The sequence below is a fragment of the Schistocerca americana genome, chromosome 6 (assembly GCF_021461395.2).
Source record: "Schistocerca americana isolate TAMUIC-IGC-003095 chromosome 6, iqSchAmer2.1, whole genome shotgun sequence".
Taxonomy (NCBI): Eukaryota; Metazoa; Arthropoda; class Insecta; order Orthoptera; family Acrididae; genus Schistocerca; species Schistocerca americana.
Genome location: NC_060124.1, coordinates 152,296,968 through 152,315,015, shown reverse-complemented (window position 1 = coordinate 152,315,015; position 18,048 = coordinate 152,296,968). Strand labels below are relative to the sequence as shown.

At 41.7% G+C, this 18,048-nt stretch overlaps 1 protein-coding gene across 1 annotated transcript in view; it reads right to left on the bottom strand.

Annotated features, from left to right (window-relative positions):
* The window catches only part of LOC124620017 (cholinesterase 1-like), a 335,028-nt gene extending 322,169 nt beyond the window's left edge, over positions 1–12,859 (bottom strand). Inside the window, exon 1 of the mRNA XM_047146684.1 lies at positions 12,836–12,859. Coding sequence (XP_047002640.1) covers positions 12,836–12,859 — 24 coding nt within the window. The remainder of the gene's footprint in view (positions 1–12,835) is intronic.
* Between the last annotated feature and the right edge of the window lie 5,189 nt (positions 12,860–18,048).

The window sequence follows — 18,048 nt, the reverse complement described above, 5'->3', positions numbered from 1 at the left end:
TAATTATATTAATTACTAATTTCTGTATCCCCTGTAGACTTAATTAGCTTTTAGTGAACCATAAATCCTTCTGCGCATGCCTGTGCACTCGCAGGCTCCACGTCCTTTGCTGAAATACTGCAGTTCATTTAATTTCAAGGCAAACCGATAGTTAATAAGGGAGACAACTTACAAGCAGATCACACCGGGCAAGGAATAAAACAATATAGTTACTGCCAGCGACGACGACATAATTAATAGTAATAATGAGGAGGATCCTATGCAATGAACAACGACGTCCATTTTCGTGATTTATTAATCTACAAACAGTGGAACACGGCAAACTACGTTCTTCTCTTCCATATGGATATAATTCGCAAATCAGAACCCAATTATTCCAGAGAAGACACAGTTCGTTCATGTTGGTCCCGCACGAATCTGGTTGTAAATATAGTAAGGTGGCCTACAAACAATTCGGTACGCCAGTGTTTTCGCTAACAACGGGTGTCTATATTATTAGACTGCTATCCCGGTACCCGACACCTGTTGCAAGACTGGATACCTAATGGGCTGCCAGAGGCAACAAACGTAATTATTGACCAAATTTAAAAATTTCAAATGCTGTTGTAGACAACTCATTAAGAGGTACAATCTGATGTTAAATTTTAACAATTTTTTGTCGTCAGTCTTCTCGTTGGTCTGATGAGGCCCGCCACGAATTCCTCTCCTGTGCCAACCTCTTCATCCCGGAGTAGCACTTGCAACTTACGTCCTCAATTATTTACTGGAAGTAGTGAAGCAACTTAAATCACTTAATAAAAGCAAGTCTTCTGGTCCAGACTGTATATCAATTAGGTTCCTTTCGGAGCATGCTGATGCATTAGCTCCATACTTAACAATCATATACAACCGTTCGCTCGACGAAAGATCCGTACCCAAAGACTGGAAAGTTGCACAGGTCACACCAATATTCAAGTAAGGTAGTAGGAGGAATCCATTAAATTACATGCCCATATCGTTAACGTCGATATGCAGCAGGATTTTAGAACATATATTGCGTTCAAACATAATGAATTACCTCGAAGAAAACGGTCTATTCACACACAGTCAACATGGGTTTAGAAATCATCGTTCCTGTGAAACACAACTAGCTCTTTATTCACATAAAGTGCTGAGCGCTATTGACAAGGGATTTCTGATCAATTCCGTATTTCTGGATTTCCAGAAGGCTTTTGACACGGTACCACATAAGTGGCTCGTAGTGAAATTGCGTGCTTATGGAATATCGTCTCAGTTATGTGACAGGATTTGTGATTTCCTGTCAGAAAGGTCAAAGTTCGTAGTAATTGACGGAACGTCATTGAGTAAAACAGTAGATATTTCTGGCGTTCCTCAGGGTGGTGTTATAGGCCCTTTGCTGATCCTTATCTATATCAACGATTTTTGAGACAATCTGAGCAGCCGTCTTCGGTTCTTTGCAGATGACGCTGTCGTTTATCGACTAATAAAATCATCAGAAGATCAAAACAAATTGCAAAACGATTTAGAAAAGATATCTGAATGGTGAGAAAAGTGGCAATAGACCCTAAATAACGAAAAGTGTGAGGTCATCCATATGAGTGCTAAAAGGAACTCGTTAAACTTCGGTTACACGATAAATCAGTCTAATCTAAAAGCCGTAAATTCAACTAAATACCTAGGTATTACAATTATGAACAACTTAAATTTGAAGGAACACATAGAAAATGTTGTGGGGAAGGCTAACCAAAGACGGCGTTTTATTGGCAGGACCCTTAGAAAATGTAACTGACCTACTAAGGAGACTGCCTACACTACGCTTGTCTGTCCTCTTTTAGAATACTGCTGCGCGGTGTGGGATCCTTACCAGATAGGACTGACGGAGTACATCAAAAAAGTTCAAAGAAAGGCATTACGTTTTGTATTATCGCGAAATATGGGAGACAGTGTCACAGAAATGATACAGGATTTGTGATGGACATCATTAAAAGAAAGGGGTTTTTCGTTGCGACGGAATCTTCTCACGAAATTCCAATCACCAACTTTCTCCTTCGAATGCGAAAATATTTTGTTGACACCGACTTACATAGGGAGGAACGATCACCAAGAAAAAATAAGGGAAATCAGAGCTCGTACGGAAAGATATAGGTGTTCATTTTTCTGCGCGCCATACGTGATTGGAATAATGGAGAATTGTAAAGGTGGTTCGATGAACCCTCTTCCAGGCACTTAAATGTGATTTGCAGAGTATCCATGTAGATGTACATATTCCAGTCTACAGCTTTTATCCTCTACCGCTCCATCTAGTACCATGGAAGTTATTGCGTGATGTCTTAACAGAAGTCCTAACATCCTGTCCCTTCCTCTTGTTAGTGTTTTCCACATAATGCTTTCTTCACCGCCTCTGAGGAGAACCTCCTCATTCCTTATCTTACCGGTCCACCCGATCTTCAACATTCTTCTGTAGCACCACATCTCAAATGCTTCGATTCCCTCCATTTCCGGTTTTCCCGCAGTCTGTGTTTCACTTCCATACAATGTTGTGTTCACTGAAATTTCTTCCTCAAATTAAGGTCTATGTTTGATATTAGTAGACTTCTCTTGGCCAGGAGTGCCCTTTTTGCCAGCTCTAGTCTGCTTTTGATGTCCTTCTTGCTCCGTCCGTCAAGGGTTATTTTTCTGCCTAGCTAGCAGAATTCCTTAACTTTATCTACAGTACTTCGTGACCATCAATCCTGGTGTTAAGTTTCTCACTGTTCTCATTCCTGCCACTTCCCATTACTTTCGTTTTTCTTCGATTTACTCTCAATCCATTGTCTGTACGCATTAGACCATTCATTCCATTTAACAGGTCCTGGAATTGTTCTTCACTTTCACTGAGGATAGCAAAGTCTTCACCGAATCTTATCAATGACATTCTTTCACCTTGAATTTTTATTCCAATCTTGATCCTTTATTTTCTTTCCATCATTGTTTTTTCGATTTATAGATTGAACAGCAGGGGCGAAAGACTACATCCCTGTCTTACACCGTTTGTAATCCGTGCACTTCGTCCTTGGTTTTCCACTCTCATTGTTCCCTCTTGGCTCTTGTACATATTGCATATTATTCGTCTTTCCCTATAGCTTACATCTCTTTTACTCAGGATTTCGAACTTCTTGCGCCATTTGACATTGTAGAACTCTTTATCAAAGTCGCCATGCCTATGAACGTGACTTGATTTTTTTTAGTCTTGCTTCTGTTATCAACCACAACGTCAGTATTGCTTCTCTGGTGCCTTTATCTTTCCTAAAGCCAAACTGATCGTTATCTAGCGCATCCTCAATTCCTTTTTAGCACAATAAGACTATTATTATAGTTACAAACTGTGTATTTACCTTGCGGTGACATAACTGACAGCGCGCCAGTACCCACATTATATTCATCCAGTATTTGAGAGTGAGAGAGCTTCACAACTTCCAACAACTTTACACATAATTTTAAACCTTCACGAAACTTTTTCTCCGTGACGCACGCTACGAAAAAATGAAAGGGAAAAAAACACTGTCGCATACTACATTTTCGTTGTTCACGCAGTCAATTTCAGCACCAGACAAAAAAATGGTTCAAATGGCTCTGAGCACTATGGGACTTAACATCTGTGGTCATCAGTCCCCTAGAACTAAGAACTACTTAAACCTAACTAACCGAAGGACATCACACACATCCATGCCCGAGGGAGGATTCGAACCTGCGACCGTAGCAGCACCAGACATGAGATTTTTATTACTTCTTTACTGCCGACCCTATCCGCAAAACATAGTTTGCAGACTGTACCTACATACAGTACTGAATGTCTCTCCAAAATTATACCGTTGTACGCCACAGAGTTCGGGAGATATGACGTCATTAGACACTGACATACATGGAGAACTAGCTCCTGCTTAAAACGGAGCGCAAATTACCCAGACTATATTCACCCGGTGTTCCATAACGTAAGCACTTAGTAACTTCCAACAAACTTTAGGCATAATTTCAAACCTTTTCTCAACTTTTTTTCTCGCTTTCATGGCTAAGATCAAATACCTGATACATTAAGAACTCGGGAGGAAGGGAGAAAACAAAACGAAGCTTCAAGTGTTGGGAGGCTGTGTGGCATCATTTCACTGATTACAAAATCGAGTCACATTTACAAAGAACTCGGCGCTATGAGCCCACTTATCAGTATGACCCCGCAGCCTCTCTGGCCTGGATGCATGCCCTGATTCGGATGAGTGCAGTAAAGCCGTTGCATCCTCTCCTGGGGAAAACTGGCTCATATCTGTTGTAACTGGTCTTTGTTGTCCCGGATACTAGCACCGGGACGGAGTTGACTTCCTAGCTGGTCCCAGGCGTGTTCTATCGGTTAGATCGTGGGATACTGCTGGTCTCGGTTGTACCTCAACCCACGCAGACATTTCATAGACACATGTGGCATTTACGAATGCATGCTCTCGTGGCGAAATCTATTAACAAAATAATATCAGGTTTCAAGAAACGCGTCAAATGGTTAACTCCCCACGAGTTTTCGGCAGAATCTTCTCAGCTATTCTGAAGTGGCTGATCCTCATACCTCGGGATCCAACATCCAGAATAGTGAGGAAGACTTCGGAGCTTCTCAAACGGTCGTCGCTAGAAGAGAGTATTATTAAAAACATTCTCCCTCAGGCAGCCAGACCATCCACGTCCTGCGTTCTACCAAAGGTGCATAAGAAGGATACACCTTCAATGCTTATAGTGAGCACCATCAGATTTTATTTATTACGCTTATTTATTTTTCACAAAAGTTTTATTCTTGCTTGTTTATTCACTTTTTCTTTGTATTGTACGCAAGTTTTGTTAGACTAAGTGTTCTTTTTGCAGCAATTCGATTTAATTATCAAGTGATCTTGGACTTAGCAGTTGATTTAGTATCGGCATAATTCGTGCCAGCAGCCGCGGTTATACGATTGACCGGATCGCCGACCTACAGACTTGACAAAGCATTTGGCCAGCCTCCTCTCGACGCACATTTAATACGCGCGCACCATATAAAGTGAAATTGAGAAAGATAAAAATCTCTTGTCAACGAATATGAGGTAAAATCAACACCAGCAGGAAATAGTATAACAGAGTAGGATTCGTTATGAGTAGGATAGTAGGGCAAAGAGCGAGCGACTATGAACAGTTCATCGATAGGTTTGCTCTCGATACATTCGACATCGAAACAACGCCGACAACGTTAGTTCAGGTATACATGCCAACGTCGCAAGCCGAAGATGAAGAAATATGGAAAGTATATGAGGATACTGAATGGTTAACTCACTATTCCAAGGGAGATGAAAATCTAATAGGCATGGGATACTGGAATTCGTTTGTAGGGGAAGGAATAGAAGAAAGGGTTACGCGAGAATATGGGCATGACAGTAGGAATGAGAGAGGTGAAACACTGAGTTCTGTAATAAATCTCAGCTAGTAATAGCGAATACTCTGTTCCAGAATCACAAGAGGAGGAGGTATACGAGGGAAAGGCCAGGAGACACGGGAAAATTACGTCATGGTCGGACAGAGATTCCGAAATCAGATATTGAATTTTAAGGCATACTCAGGAGTAGATATAGATTGAAACTACAATTTAGTAATGATGAAGAGTAGACTGAAGTTTAAAAGCATCGTCCGGAAGACTCAGTGTGAAAGGAAGTTGGATACTGAAGTACTGGTGAATGATGAGCTGCATTTGAAGTTCGCTACGGGTGGTGTTGCTGCGATAAGGAATAATACCGTAGGAAGTTCACCTGAAGAGGCATGGACATCTCTAATAAAGGCTACCACAGACGTTGGGCATCAGAGACAGATACAAATGAGGTAACTCCGGAGAATAGAAGAAATACCTCAGTTTATCGATGAAAGAAGGAAGTACTAAAATGTTCAGGGAAAAACAGGAATCCACCATTATACATCACTTAGGAAGGAAATAAATAGGAAGTGCAGGGCAGCTAAGGACAAACGGCTGCAGCAAAAATATAAAGAAATTGAAATAAATGATCGTTGGCAGGACTAACTCAGCATATAAAAAGTACAAATTGCAGTCGATGCAGTTAATGCAAGGGTGGTAAGATTAAGAGTGCAATGAGAATTTCACTGTTGAAAGCAAAAGAGATAGTGGTTAGGTGGAAACAGTATATTGAAGGCCTCTAAGAAGGGGAAGACTTGTCTGTTGACATGATAGAAGAGGAAACAGGAGTCGATATAGAAGAGACAAGAGATCTAGTATTAGAGTCAGCATTGGAAAGAGGTCTGGACGAAATGAGATCAAATAAGGCAGAAGGGATGAATAACGTTCCATTGGAGTTTCTCAAGTCGTTGGTGGAAATCGCAACTTATCAACTATACAGTTTGGTGTGTATAAACTATGAGACAGTCGACGTACCATCAGTCTTCATAAAAAATATCATTCACATAATTCCGAAGACTGCAAGGGTTGACAAGTGCGAGAATTATCGTACAATCAGCTTAACAGCTCATGCTTCCAAGTTGCTGACAAGAATAATGTACAATGAAAGCTGAGGATCTGTTAGATGACGATCAGTTTGGCTTTAGGAAAGGTAAAGGCGCCAGAGACGCAGTCCTGAGTTACTTGATAATGGAAGCAAGTCGAAGAAAAATCAAGTCACGTTCATAGGCTTTGTCGACCAGGAAGAAGCGTTCAACAATGTAAAATGGTGCAAGATGTGCGAAATTCCAATAAAAATAGGAGTAAGTTATAGGGAACTACGGACGATACTCAATATGTACAAGAACCAAGAGCGGATAATAGAACTGGGAGACCAACAACGAAATGCTCGGATTGAAAAGGGGTGTAAGACGGAGATACAGTTTTGACCCTTAATGTTCAATCTATACAACGAAGAAGCAATGACGGAAATAAAAGAAAGGTTCAAGGGTATGATTAGAATTAGGAATGAAAGGGCATCAGTGATAAGATTCGCTGATGACATTGAAATGTCTAATGAGCACAAAATATGGGCTGAGAGTTAACCAAAAAAGAAAAAAATATTGAGACGTAGCAGATACGAAAATAGCAAGAAACTTAACATCAAAATTGGTGGTCACAACGTAGACGAAGTTAGGGAAATCTGATTCCACGGAATCAAAATAACCCATGACAGACGAGGCAAATAGGACACAAAAAGCAGAATAGCAAAGGCAAAGAGGCCATTTCTGCCATTCCTGCAAAAGAGAATTCTACTGGTATCAAACATAGATCTTAATCTGGAGAAGGAATCTCTGAGAATGTTTGTATGGCGCGCAGCACTGAATCACGGATAGCGGGAAAACCATAATAGAAGAATGATGCAGATCAGGGAGACTGCTAAGGTAAGGTATGAAGAGGTTCTCCGCAGAATCGGCGAAGAAAGGATCACGCGGAAAATACTGACCAGAAGAAGACATACGATTATAGGACAAATGTTAAGATATCTGCGAATAACTTCTACGGTAATATAGGGAGCTGTAGAGGGCAAAAACTGTAGAGGAAGACAGAGATTGGAATACATCCAGCAAATAATCATTGAAGACATAGGGTGGAAGTGCTACTTTGAGATGAAAAGGTTGGCATCATGAGAGGAATTCGTGGCGGAGAGCATAAACACTGAGAAGATTCACGACAAAAAACGAAAAAAACCCACTCTAACACTTACAATCGCGAATCTCCTGCTGATTTTTTAATTACTGTGACAGGTACACTCGAAGCGGATAATTAACCTACACTGTTGAATACAATATAACATGAATGGGGATAGTGTCGTGTGTATTAATTAGTAATATACTTTTACAAAAGTCAGTGTACGTAGCGCAATAAATTGTAGCAATAACAAAAAGAAGACACAAAATTTGTCATGCTATAGGTTTCATGAAAACCACGAAGGACCTTTAACAATAGCACCTTACAGGACTGTTCAGTTACGTTTTTCTTGTAACCTACAGACATTTGTTGAAGAATGACGTTTCTTTTTAAGAACAGGAAATATACAGTAAACAACAGAAGACATGAATTGCAGAAAGCTGTCATACATGTACAAAATAACATGAGATATTGTTGGCTACGCTTCGAAAAACAACCACAGTTTATAAATGCATAAAATTTTGAGACATACACAGAAAGCATTGTATACGTTATTTAACGTACCAGATAAGCTACCATAACTGTAGCTGAAGAGAAAACTACAACACAAGAGTGATAATGAAACGAAAAAAATCAACAATAAATTTGTTTTCCGCCACAAAAGAAATCAGTTTTGCAGTTGTTGCCACAAGAGTGAAAATTTTCTGTACTATCGTCTTTTGAAGAAAAAGTAATGGCATCGCACAAATATTCGTGAATTGAAACTCGAGTAGAGCGCAACAACCGGAAAATCTTTTGCCTTCGATCAAAATTGTTCCGTCACAAAGAAAGTGCCGGTCATAAGAACAATCAGCAAAAGAAATGTATGCTTCTCATTTATGAACTAATTGTATTCTCTTGCTTTCAGTGGGTTATACGCACTTTCGAGAGCATTGTTTCATGAAGATTTTTAGATTATGACATTTCATTTTTCACTCGTTTCGATTTATTTTGCGATTATTCTGGTATCTTGATATTTCACTAATGATTGGGTCGCAAGCTTGTAATAGCTATTTTGTAAATTAAGTAGATAAAGAATTAAAAACAAACAGTCTTGTGGCACACACGACGTAAAGTGACGACTGGCTCTTATCGCTGGGAGCATTAGTGCGTCTTCAACTATAAGAAGGTACCAAAGTCCACAGCACTGAATGTCGCGATTGGCCAGCGGCCTTGCCGCCGGGCTAACACCACTTCTTGTCAAATCGCCGAAGTTAAGCGCTTTTCGGGGTGGGCCGCCACCTGGTCGGTCACCGTCCGGGTCCGCTGAACGCTGCTGGGAAGCAGGGTACACTCAGCCCTTGTGAGGCTAATTGAGGAGTTACTTGACTAACAAGTAGCGGCTCCAGTCACGAAAACTGATAACGGCTGGGACAGCGGTGTGCTGACCACATGCTCCTCCGTATCCGCATCCAGAGACGCCTATCGGCAGAGAGTGAATGTGGTCTCGCGTGTTCACTTTCCGGCTCGCAGAACACCCTAAGTTACTTTCTGTTAGAAGCAAAGTGAAAACAAAAAAATGTATCAAGTATATGCTGTTTAGCTACCAGGGGATATTAAACAGCATGATTGTCGTTCTTGCAGTTTTGCTCATTACGAAGATACGAACAGCAGTATGACCTATTTCTATAGCCCCTTATATTTATTATTCAGTAATCCACTTTCACACCTATCACAGTATGCCACGCACGTAAACATGACGCTACTAAAAAGGTAACACAAATCTCACTTGAACTGTACTCGTAACGTAACTCGTCCACTTGCTGGAGTTGACAGTAAACAAATGGAAACAAGGAAATGAACGTCCGTGGTTCAGCTGACGGTCTTCAGTTAAAAGTTTTTTTGAGTACAATGTTCACCAACGGAGAGAAGGCAGAAATGTTCGTCTGTCAGGAATGTATGAGCTGAAACGTCCCGTTTCCTTAAGTGTTACAAAAGGAGGAAAAAACATCCGTTAGGAAGGTGGGGTCTTGTCAGAAGATCGCTCTCAGTGGAGTTGCCCTCCCAGAGTAGCATTACGCCTACCGCCGGCCGCGGTGGCCTCCGGTTAAGGCGCTCAGTCCGGAACCGCGCGACTGCTACGGTCGCAGGTTCGAATCCTGCCTCGGGCATGGATGTGTGTGATGTCCTTAGGTTAGGTTTAAGTAGTTCTAAGTTCTAGGGGACTGATGACCACAGAAGTTAAGTCCCATAGTGCTTAGAGCCATTTGAACCATTACGCCTACCACCAATCAAAATAAAAGTAAAGTAATGACGATGCAGTTTTCAATCAAGGACTACCTTTAATGCACATAACATATCGTTACTAATACGGTATGGTACAACATTTACCCGTATTGTGAATAAAAGAACAATATGGTAATTGCTTTTCAGCTAACCTGTGTCCGTCACGAATGAGTAGCATTTCTACGTTCTCTTCGCTGGTGTAGGTTGTATTCTCGGAAACCTTCAACTGAAGACTGCTGCCTGAATGACCAATGTTTAGTTTTCTTGTGTTTTCATTTGTTTACCATCAACACCAGAAAGTGAACGACTTACTATACTGCATGAATGTACATTGCGTGCTAGTACTGGAAGAATGATAATCGGCTTTGTGTTATGTTTTTAATGGTGTCATGTTTACGTGAATGGTACCCTTTGATATGTATCTGAACAAATCTTGAGGGGAGGATGCAGAATACCGACAATAAATATACGGGGATATTTAAACGAGATGCACCGCTGTTCATATATCTGTAACATACAAAATTATAAGAAAGGCAACCATGCTAGTTTATGTCCCCCTAGTAAAAGCAATAACTTTATACATTTTTGATCAAAAATTTGGGCGGAGCGAAAACAAGGCTCCGTAGAAATTATACAATGTATATGTGTAGGAATTGTCATAGCCAAATGAAGAGTGGGAAATGATCAAATAATCCGGTAATTAAAAAATCTTAGTAACTTGAGGGAAAACCCAATGTTGCACGAACAGCTGCTGTAGCTATAGAAATGAAGTGCCAAAAAATGCACCTCTACCAGGCCTAGCTAATTTGAGCAAAAAAGTTACATTGATCTAGAAATTGTGGAATTCTTTCTTTCATGTTGAAAAATAAATATAAAATTACAGTATAAATAGCAACCCTTCTACTTTCTCTTGATCTGCATGTTCTTAGACTCGATATTTAAATGCAGGGTGACCCAGGAAGAATTATCAATATTCAAGGATATGACAGGAATGATCATTAGAAAGCAAATAATTCTAGTAAATGAAGGGTATAAAATTCATACCTTCGGAGCTAGAGCCACTTCCTCATCTTAGATACTGTCAAACAAATCTTTTGTCCTGCAAGCTGCTCGCTTTCCATATTTTCGGAGGAGGCTGTGTGGACCAAAACAAGAACAAATTTTCGAGTAAGCATGGGCTCTAAAACGCATACCTAAGAAGTATGAGCTCTTGGTCACCTCTGTTGATGTAGAACACATCTCCCCTACTGAACGAGTGCTCATAGCTGTTAAGGTACACGTTTTAGATCCCATGTTTACTAGACACGTTTTTGCTTCGAAAGATAATTCCTGTCATGTTCCTGAATATTGATTATTCGTTGTGTGACACCCAGTATATTATATTTTGTGCTTTCTGAATAAAAATACAAAACAAAAAATTGAGAAAAAACACAGTCAAATGTTTTTTTAAATGGTTTGTGTGGAAGTGAGAAATGATATAGATTACAGAAACCATTTGCTGTTCGTGACTTCGAGCATCATTCAAGGGCGTGTCAAATGTTTTTCCAATCTGTTTTATTTCTTACTTTAAGACAAATGATTTCACAGCTGTAGTCTGGACTAATTGCTTGAAAATAATCAGGGTAATTAAGAAAAAACTAAATAACTTGAGGAAAAACTCCAATATTTCACGAACAAGTGCTCCAGCTATATAAATTAAGTGTCAAAAAGTTCATCTCTTTGAGGACTAGCTAATTTGCACAAAAAAGCTGCGCAGATGTAGAAAATGTGAAATTCCTTCTTTCGCGTTGAAAAATAAAATAAAATAAATATAAAATTACAGTATGAATACGAACATCTCAGCTTTCTCTTGATCTATATACTCTTAGACTCGATATTTAAATACAGGGGGCCAGGAGGAATTTTCAGGATTCAGGGGCATGAAAGGAATGATCATTCGAATCATATAAGTCTAGTAAACACGGGCTGTAAAACACATACCTTAAGAGCTATGAGCACTTCTCCATCTTAGATACTGTGAAACAAATCTCTTGTAGTGCAAGCTGTTCGCTTTCCATATTTTCGGAGAAGATAATGTGTGCCAAAACAAGAAAAAATTTTTGAGTAAACATGGGCTCTAAAACGCATACACTAAGAGAAATGAGCATAATCTAAACATGGGCTCTAAAACACATACCCTAAGAGGCATGAGCACTTGTTCATCATCCAAACATGGGCTCTAAAACGCATACCCTAAGAGGAATGAGCACTTGTTCATCATCCAAATATGGGCTCTAAAACACATACCCTAAGAGGAATGAGCACTTGTTCATCATCCAAATATGGGCTCTAAAACACATACCCTAAGAGGAATGAGCACTTATTCATCATCTAAACGTGGGCTCTAAAACGCATACCCTAAGAGGAATGAGCACTTGTTCATCTCTGCTAATGTGGAACACATCACTCTCACTGCACAAGTGCTCATAGCTGTTAAGGTATACGTTTTAGAGTCCATATTTACTAGACACTTCTTTGCTTCGTATGACCGTTCCTGTCATGTCCTTGAACAGTGACCATTCCTTCTGGGACACGCTGTATGTTGTATTTCGTGCTTTCTGAATAAAAACAGAAAATTAAAAAATTTAAAAAACTCTGTCAAATGTTTTTTTAAATGGTTCGTCTAAAAGTAAGGAACGACACAGATTAGAGACATATTCGATGCGCCTCGTTTGCTGTATGTGATTTCGAGTGTCATTCAAAGGAGTGTCACACGTTTCTCTAATCTATTTTATTTCTTACTTTAAGACAAATGATTTCACAAAACATTTGGCAGCTTTTCTCCATTTTTTATTTTCCTTCTGGACAATGAGTTTTTCGGGAGGGGTGGAGGGGAGGCAAGGTAACGAGACACCCTGCATATCAGCAATATCATGTGCCAGTGTATACTTCGACTAAGGGCGGTGAACTCACCAAGCAGATAGCGAGCGGGGCCATGACTGGTGGCGTGGGCTTGCGTGCGGCACTTGTCGTTGTCGAGGTGGGCCCTCGGCGTCCGTTGCCAGCGGCAGCTACCAGCAGGCCACCATCCCACGCCGGCGGACCCTGCAAGCGCGGACTCTGGCCCGACCTCTTCCCCTTGCTATCCGGAGCGCCGGTGTCCACTGAGAGGCGCCGAGGTAGTGCGCGGCACCCGGCGGCCGCTGCGCTCTTTGGCGTCTCCTCCTCCTCCTCCTCCTCCTCCTCTTCCACCCCTTCCACCTCGATCCCCCCTCCTGCTCCTTCTCCTCCTCCTCCTCCTCCTCCACCTCCACCCCTCCCGCTCGGCCGCCTGCGACGCCAGCCCTGCCGCCGGGGGGGTCTATTTTGTCACCGCCGCTGGCCACGTGGCTATTTCGGACACCGCGACGCTCCGATCGCCAAAACTAACGACGCTACACTCCTCCGCCTCCCACCCACCCCCATCTCTGGCTCTCTTTTTTTTTCTTCTCTACCTCTTAGACTCTTTTGCCTCTTCTAAGAGTGTTTAGCAGCAGCAATCGAAGAGACAATAAATTACGACACTTGGCACGCTTTCCCGTGGCCGTTGACGTAAGTAAGAGAAGTGGGAATTCCGGTCGATTCCGACCAGGGAAGAGGAGACACACATTTCTGCGAGGGAGAAAACAAAATCGTCTGCTATTATATTCGTAATTATCACTTTGTATCCGTCTAATTACAACTGAATAAAACGAATTTTCGTGCCCTACTCGTTTCGCCTTTATTATTTGAAATGCATCATCAGTGGCCTGAAACATATACATACGATGGTTGGAACTCTAATAGTCGATACTATTTATTTACAGCTCGTACAAAATAGATACTTGTTTCAAAATTTTACTGACTTTCAAAGTAATCACCAGCATTGTGTATAACCCGTTGCCAGCGATGTGGATGTCGTAGGATACTCTTACAGTGCCAGTTGTGTTGACAGTACGAGCGGCGCGGGCTATTGCCCGACTAATTTGTAGCAGTTCTGAAGCGAATGCCGTGAAGTGTTTCCTTCAGTTTAGAAATCGAGTTGAACTCACGAGGGCTCAAGTCCTGGGAGTGCAGTAGGTGGTATAGCACTTAGCAGACCCATCAGTCAAACATATCAGTAACAGCTTGCTCTGTACGTGCATAAGCATTGTCCTGCAAAATGAAGGTCAGGTCCTGCAGAAAGTGTCATCGCTTCTGTCTCTAAGCTGTTCATTTTTGGAAACAACCTACGACCAGCTTAGAGACAGAAGTGATGACACTTCCTGCAGCACCTGACCATCATTTTTGCAGGACAGTGCTCAAGCACGTACAATTCAAGCTGTTACTGATTTGTTTGACTGATGGGGCTGTTAAGTGTTATACCATCTACTGCACTCCCCTGACTTAAGCCCTAGTACGTTCAACTCGATCCCCCCCCCCCCCCCCCCTCCCCCGGTAGCTGAGCGGTCAGCGCGACAGAATGTCAATCCTAATGGACCGGGTTCGATTCCCGCCTGGGTCGGAGATTTTCTCCGCTCAGGGACTAGGTGTTGTGTTGTCCTAATCATCATCATTTCATCCCCATCGAACAGCAAGTCGCCGAAGTGGCATCAAATCGAAAGACTTGCACCCGGCGAACGGTCTACCCGACGAGAGGCCCTAGTCACGCGACATTTACATTTAGTTCAACTCGATTTCTAAACTGAAGGAAACACTTCACGGCATGCACTTCAGAACTGCTACAAATTCGTCGGGCAATAGACCGCGTCGGTCGAACTGTCAACACAACTGGCACTGCTAAGAGTATCCTACGACTGCCACATCGCTGGCAGTGGGTTATACACAATATTGGTGCCTACTTTGAGGGTCAGTAAATTTTTGAAACAGCTATCTATTTTGCGCCGGTCGAAGTGGCCGTGCGGTTAAAGGCGCTGCAGTCTGGAACCGCAAGACCTCTACGGTCGCAGGTTCGAATCCTGCCTCGGGCATGGATGTTTGTGATGTCCTTAGGTTAGTTAGGTTTAACTAGTTCTAAGTTCTAGGGGACTAATGACCTCAGCAGTTGAGTCCCATAGTGCTCAGAGCCATTTGAACCAGCTATCTATTTTGTACGGGCCGTAAATAAATAGTTGCCACTATTAACGTTCCAACCCGCGTATTTGTATTGGTGATGTATCTGGTAATAAATATGCAACCAGACGCTTATTTGGTTTGTCGATACAAATGTATTCGAGCCACTGCTGGCTTATGCTTAAATAAATGGTATAATAAAACTAAAAAAGCGACTGGTTTAATATTTATTACCAAATAAATCGCCAATTTAAATCACAGTCGCAGTTCGTCATTCACAGTGGATATACTGAAATATACATATTTATGTTTGTAACACTTTGTTTTACATGCTTCATATTGTTAATTTAGGTTATAAACAATTCTAGCACCTTCTGATTTTCTATAACGCAATAATAGTTTTTTTTTATTTCGTATGGCGTCAAGGATACATTACTTAGATTAAAGAGCAATGATGTTAATGGTAATACAATATATATAAATTACGCAAGAAATAAATTATATTCGCGAAATTTATTCCCAGTTGCGAATATAGACTATTATCAGCTGTGTAATGGAATGACGACAGTGAAAATTTGCGCCAGAACCCGGATTTCTCACTTATCGCGAGCGGTCGCCTTACCATCAGGCTACCCGAGCACGAATCACGGCCACAACCAAACTTCCATATGTCGTCAACCATGTCTCTACAACCTGTTCTCGTATATCCATTATGTATATTCCCGTACGGGCGAGACATTTGACTTCAAAGTCGCTTGTCCGGTGTCGGCGAGTAAATGCGATATTGCATCGTAATTTGGAGTAACACAGGTATTGCAATATCGTAAATACCGTAGTCGATAAGACAATATTGTCCACGTGAATAGAGTAAATTTGAACAACACCTGGATTAATTACACGTAAAAGAAATAAAAAGGAAATTTTATAAACAGAATATGTATTCTAAGTTTGTGATGGATAGGAAAGTTCTTTAAATATTCGCAAGCAGTTGGTTATAGTTGGATATCTAAAGTTTCTATACACGAGACTGCCTCCTCAGAGAGTTCATATATGCTGAACACAGTTCCAGCACATTTCCGCGGAGGAAATTCTGTGACTATGTGGCGTATTATTTATCACTGGTGTCTGCCGTCGCACTTGGCACTTTCAGCGATTCCCCACTTGTGTTTCAAGTCTTAGCATCTTCCGTGCTTGGTGCGTATGCGATTTAGGGTGATCCACAACCTCCTAAGTAGGAGGCTCGTGTGGGATCGACATCGAGACCCTGAGATTTAGGATTGGCTGCGAACCACTCGTACCTCCATGCAGTTTCTGGCTGGAGTCCTTCAGAAATAAGCCTTTTCCCAACTCTCCAGGAGGGCTTCCTAGACTTCGATCGTTGCCTTTGAGTGGCATCACAGTCATGGTCTAGAGGCAGCTCGGCATTTCTGGAGCGTTTCTGGAACATTTCTCCCATTCTCTAACTGTTTCAATATACACATAAATTTTGTGGATGCTGCTCTACATCTGTTCTTGACGGGTTTTGGGGCCTTTCTTCTACTTACTGCCATTCGAAATTTCACAGCAGTGGGAAACTAACACTCATTTACTTCATGTTATGTTCTGGAAGGGAAAACTTAAAGGTGGAAGGAGTATATAGAGGATCTATACAGGGTAGATGACCTTAAAGACAGTTTTATAGGAATGGAAGATGACGTAGATGAAGACGACATAGGAGATTGATACTGCGAGAAAAAATTGACAGAGCACTGGAAGACCTAAGTCGACACATGACCCCAGAAGCAGACGACATTCCGTCAGAGCTACTGATAGGCTTGGGGCAGCCTACCATGACAAAACTTTTCCATCTTGTGCGCAAGTTGTGTGAGGCAGGCGAAATACCCTCAGCTCTCAGGAAGAATGTAAAAATCCTAATTTCAAAGAAACAAGGTGCTCACATGTGCGAATATTACAGAACTATCAGTCTGATAAGTCATGGTTACAAAATATCAACACGAGTTCTTTACAGAAGAACGGAAAACTGGTAGAAGCCTCCTTCGAAGAAGGTGAATTTGGATGTCGGAGAAATGTGGGAACACGCGAGGGAATACTGACCCTACGGCTTATCTTAGAAGATAGATTGCCGGCCGCGGTAGCCGAGCGGTTCTAGGCGCTTCAGTCCGGAACCGCGCGACTGCTACGGTCGCAGATTCGAATCCTGCCTCGGGCAAGGATGTGTGTGATGTCCTTAGGATAGTTAGGTTTAAGTTGTTCTAAGTTCTACGGGGCTGATGACCTCAGATGTTAAGTCCCATAGCGCTCAGAGCCATTTGAACCATTTAGAAGATAGATTAAGGTAAAGCAACCCTATGTTTACGCCATTTGCAAACTCAGAGAAAGCTTTTGATAATGTTGACCGGAATACTCCCTTTAAAATTCTGAAAACAGCAGGGTTAAAATACAGGAATCGAAATGTTATTTACAACTTGTAAAGTAAACAAGCGCCAGTTATAAGAGTCGACGGACATGAAAGGGAAGCAGTGGTTGAGAAGGAAGTGAGACAGAGTTAAAGCTTACTCTCGATGTTATACAGTCTGTACATTGAGCAAGTAGTAAAGGAAACCAAAAAAATATTTGCAGTAGGAATTAAAGTCCAGGGAGAAAAATTAAGACTTTGAGGTTTGCCGATGACATTGTAATTCTGTCAGAGACGCAAAGGACTTAGAAAAGCGGTTGAATAGATTGGACAGTGTCTTGAAAGGAGGACATAAGATGAACAGTAACAAAAGCAAAACAAGGGTAATGGAATGCACTCGAATTAAATCAGGTGTTGCAGACGGAATTAGATTAGGAAACGAGACACCGAGAGAGGTGGCGCAGTGGTTAGCACACTGGACTCGCATTCGGGAGGACGACGGTTCAATCCCGCGTCCGGCCATCCTGATTTAGGTTTTCCGTGAGTTCCCTAAATCCCTCCAAGCAAATGCCGGGATGGTTCCTTTGAAAGGGCACGGCCGACTTCCTTCCCCGTCCTTCCCTAATCCGATGAGACCGATGACCTCGCTGTTTGGTCTCTTCCCCCAAACAATCCAATCCAAACGAGACACTTAACGTAGTAAAGAAGTTTTGTTATTTGG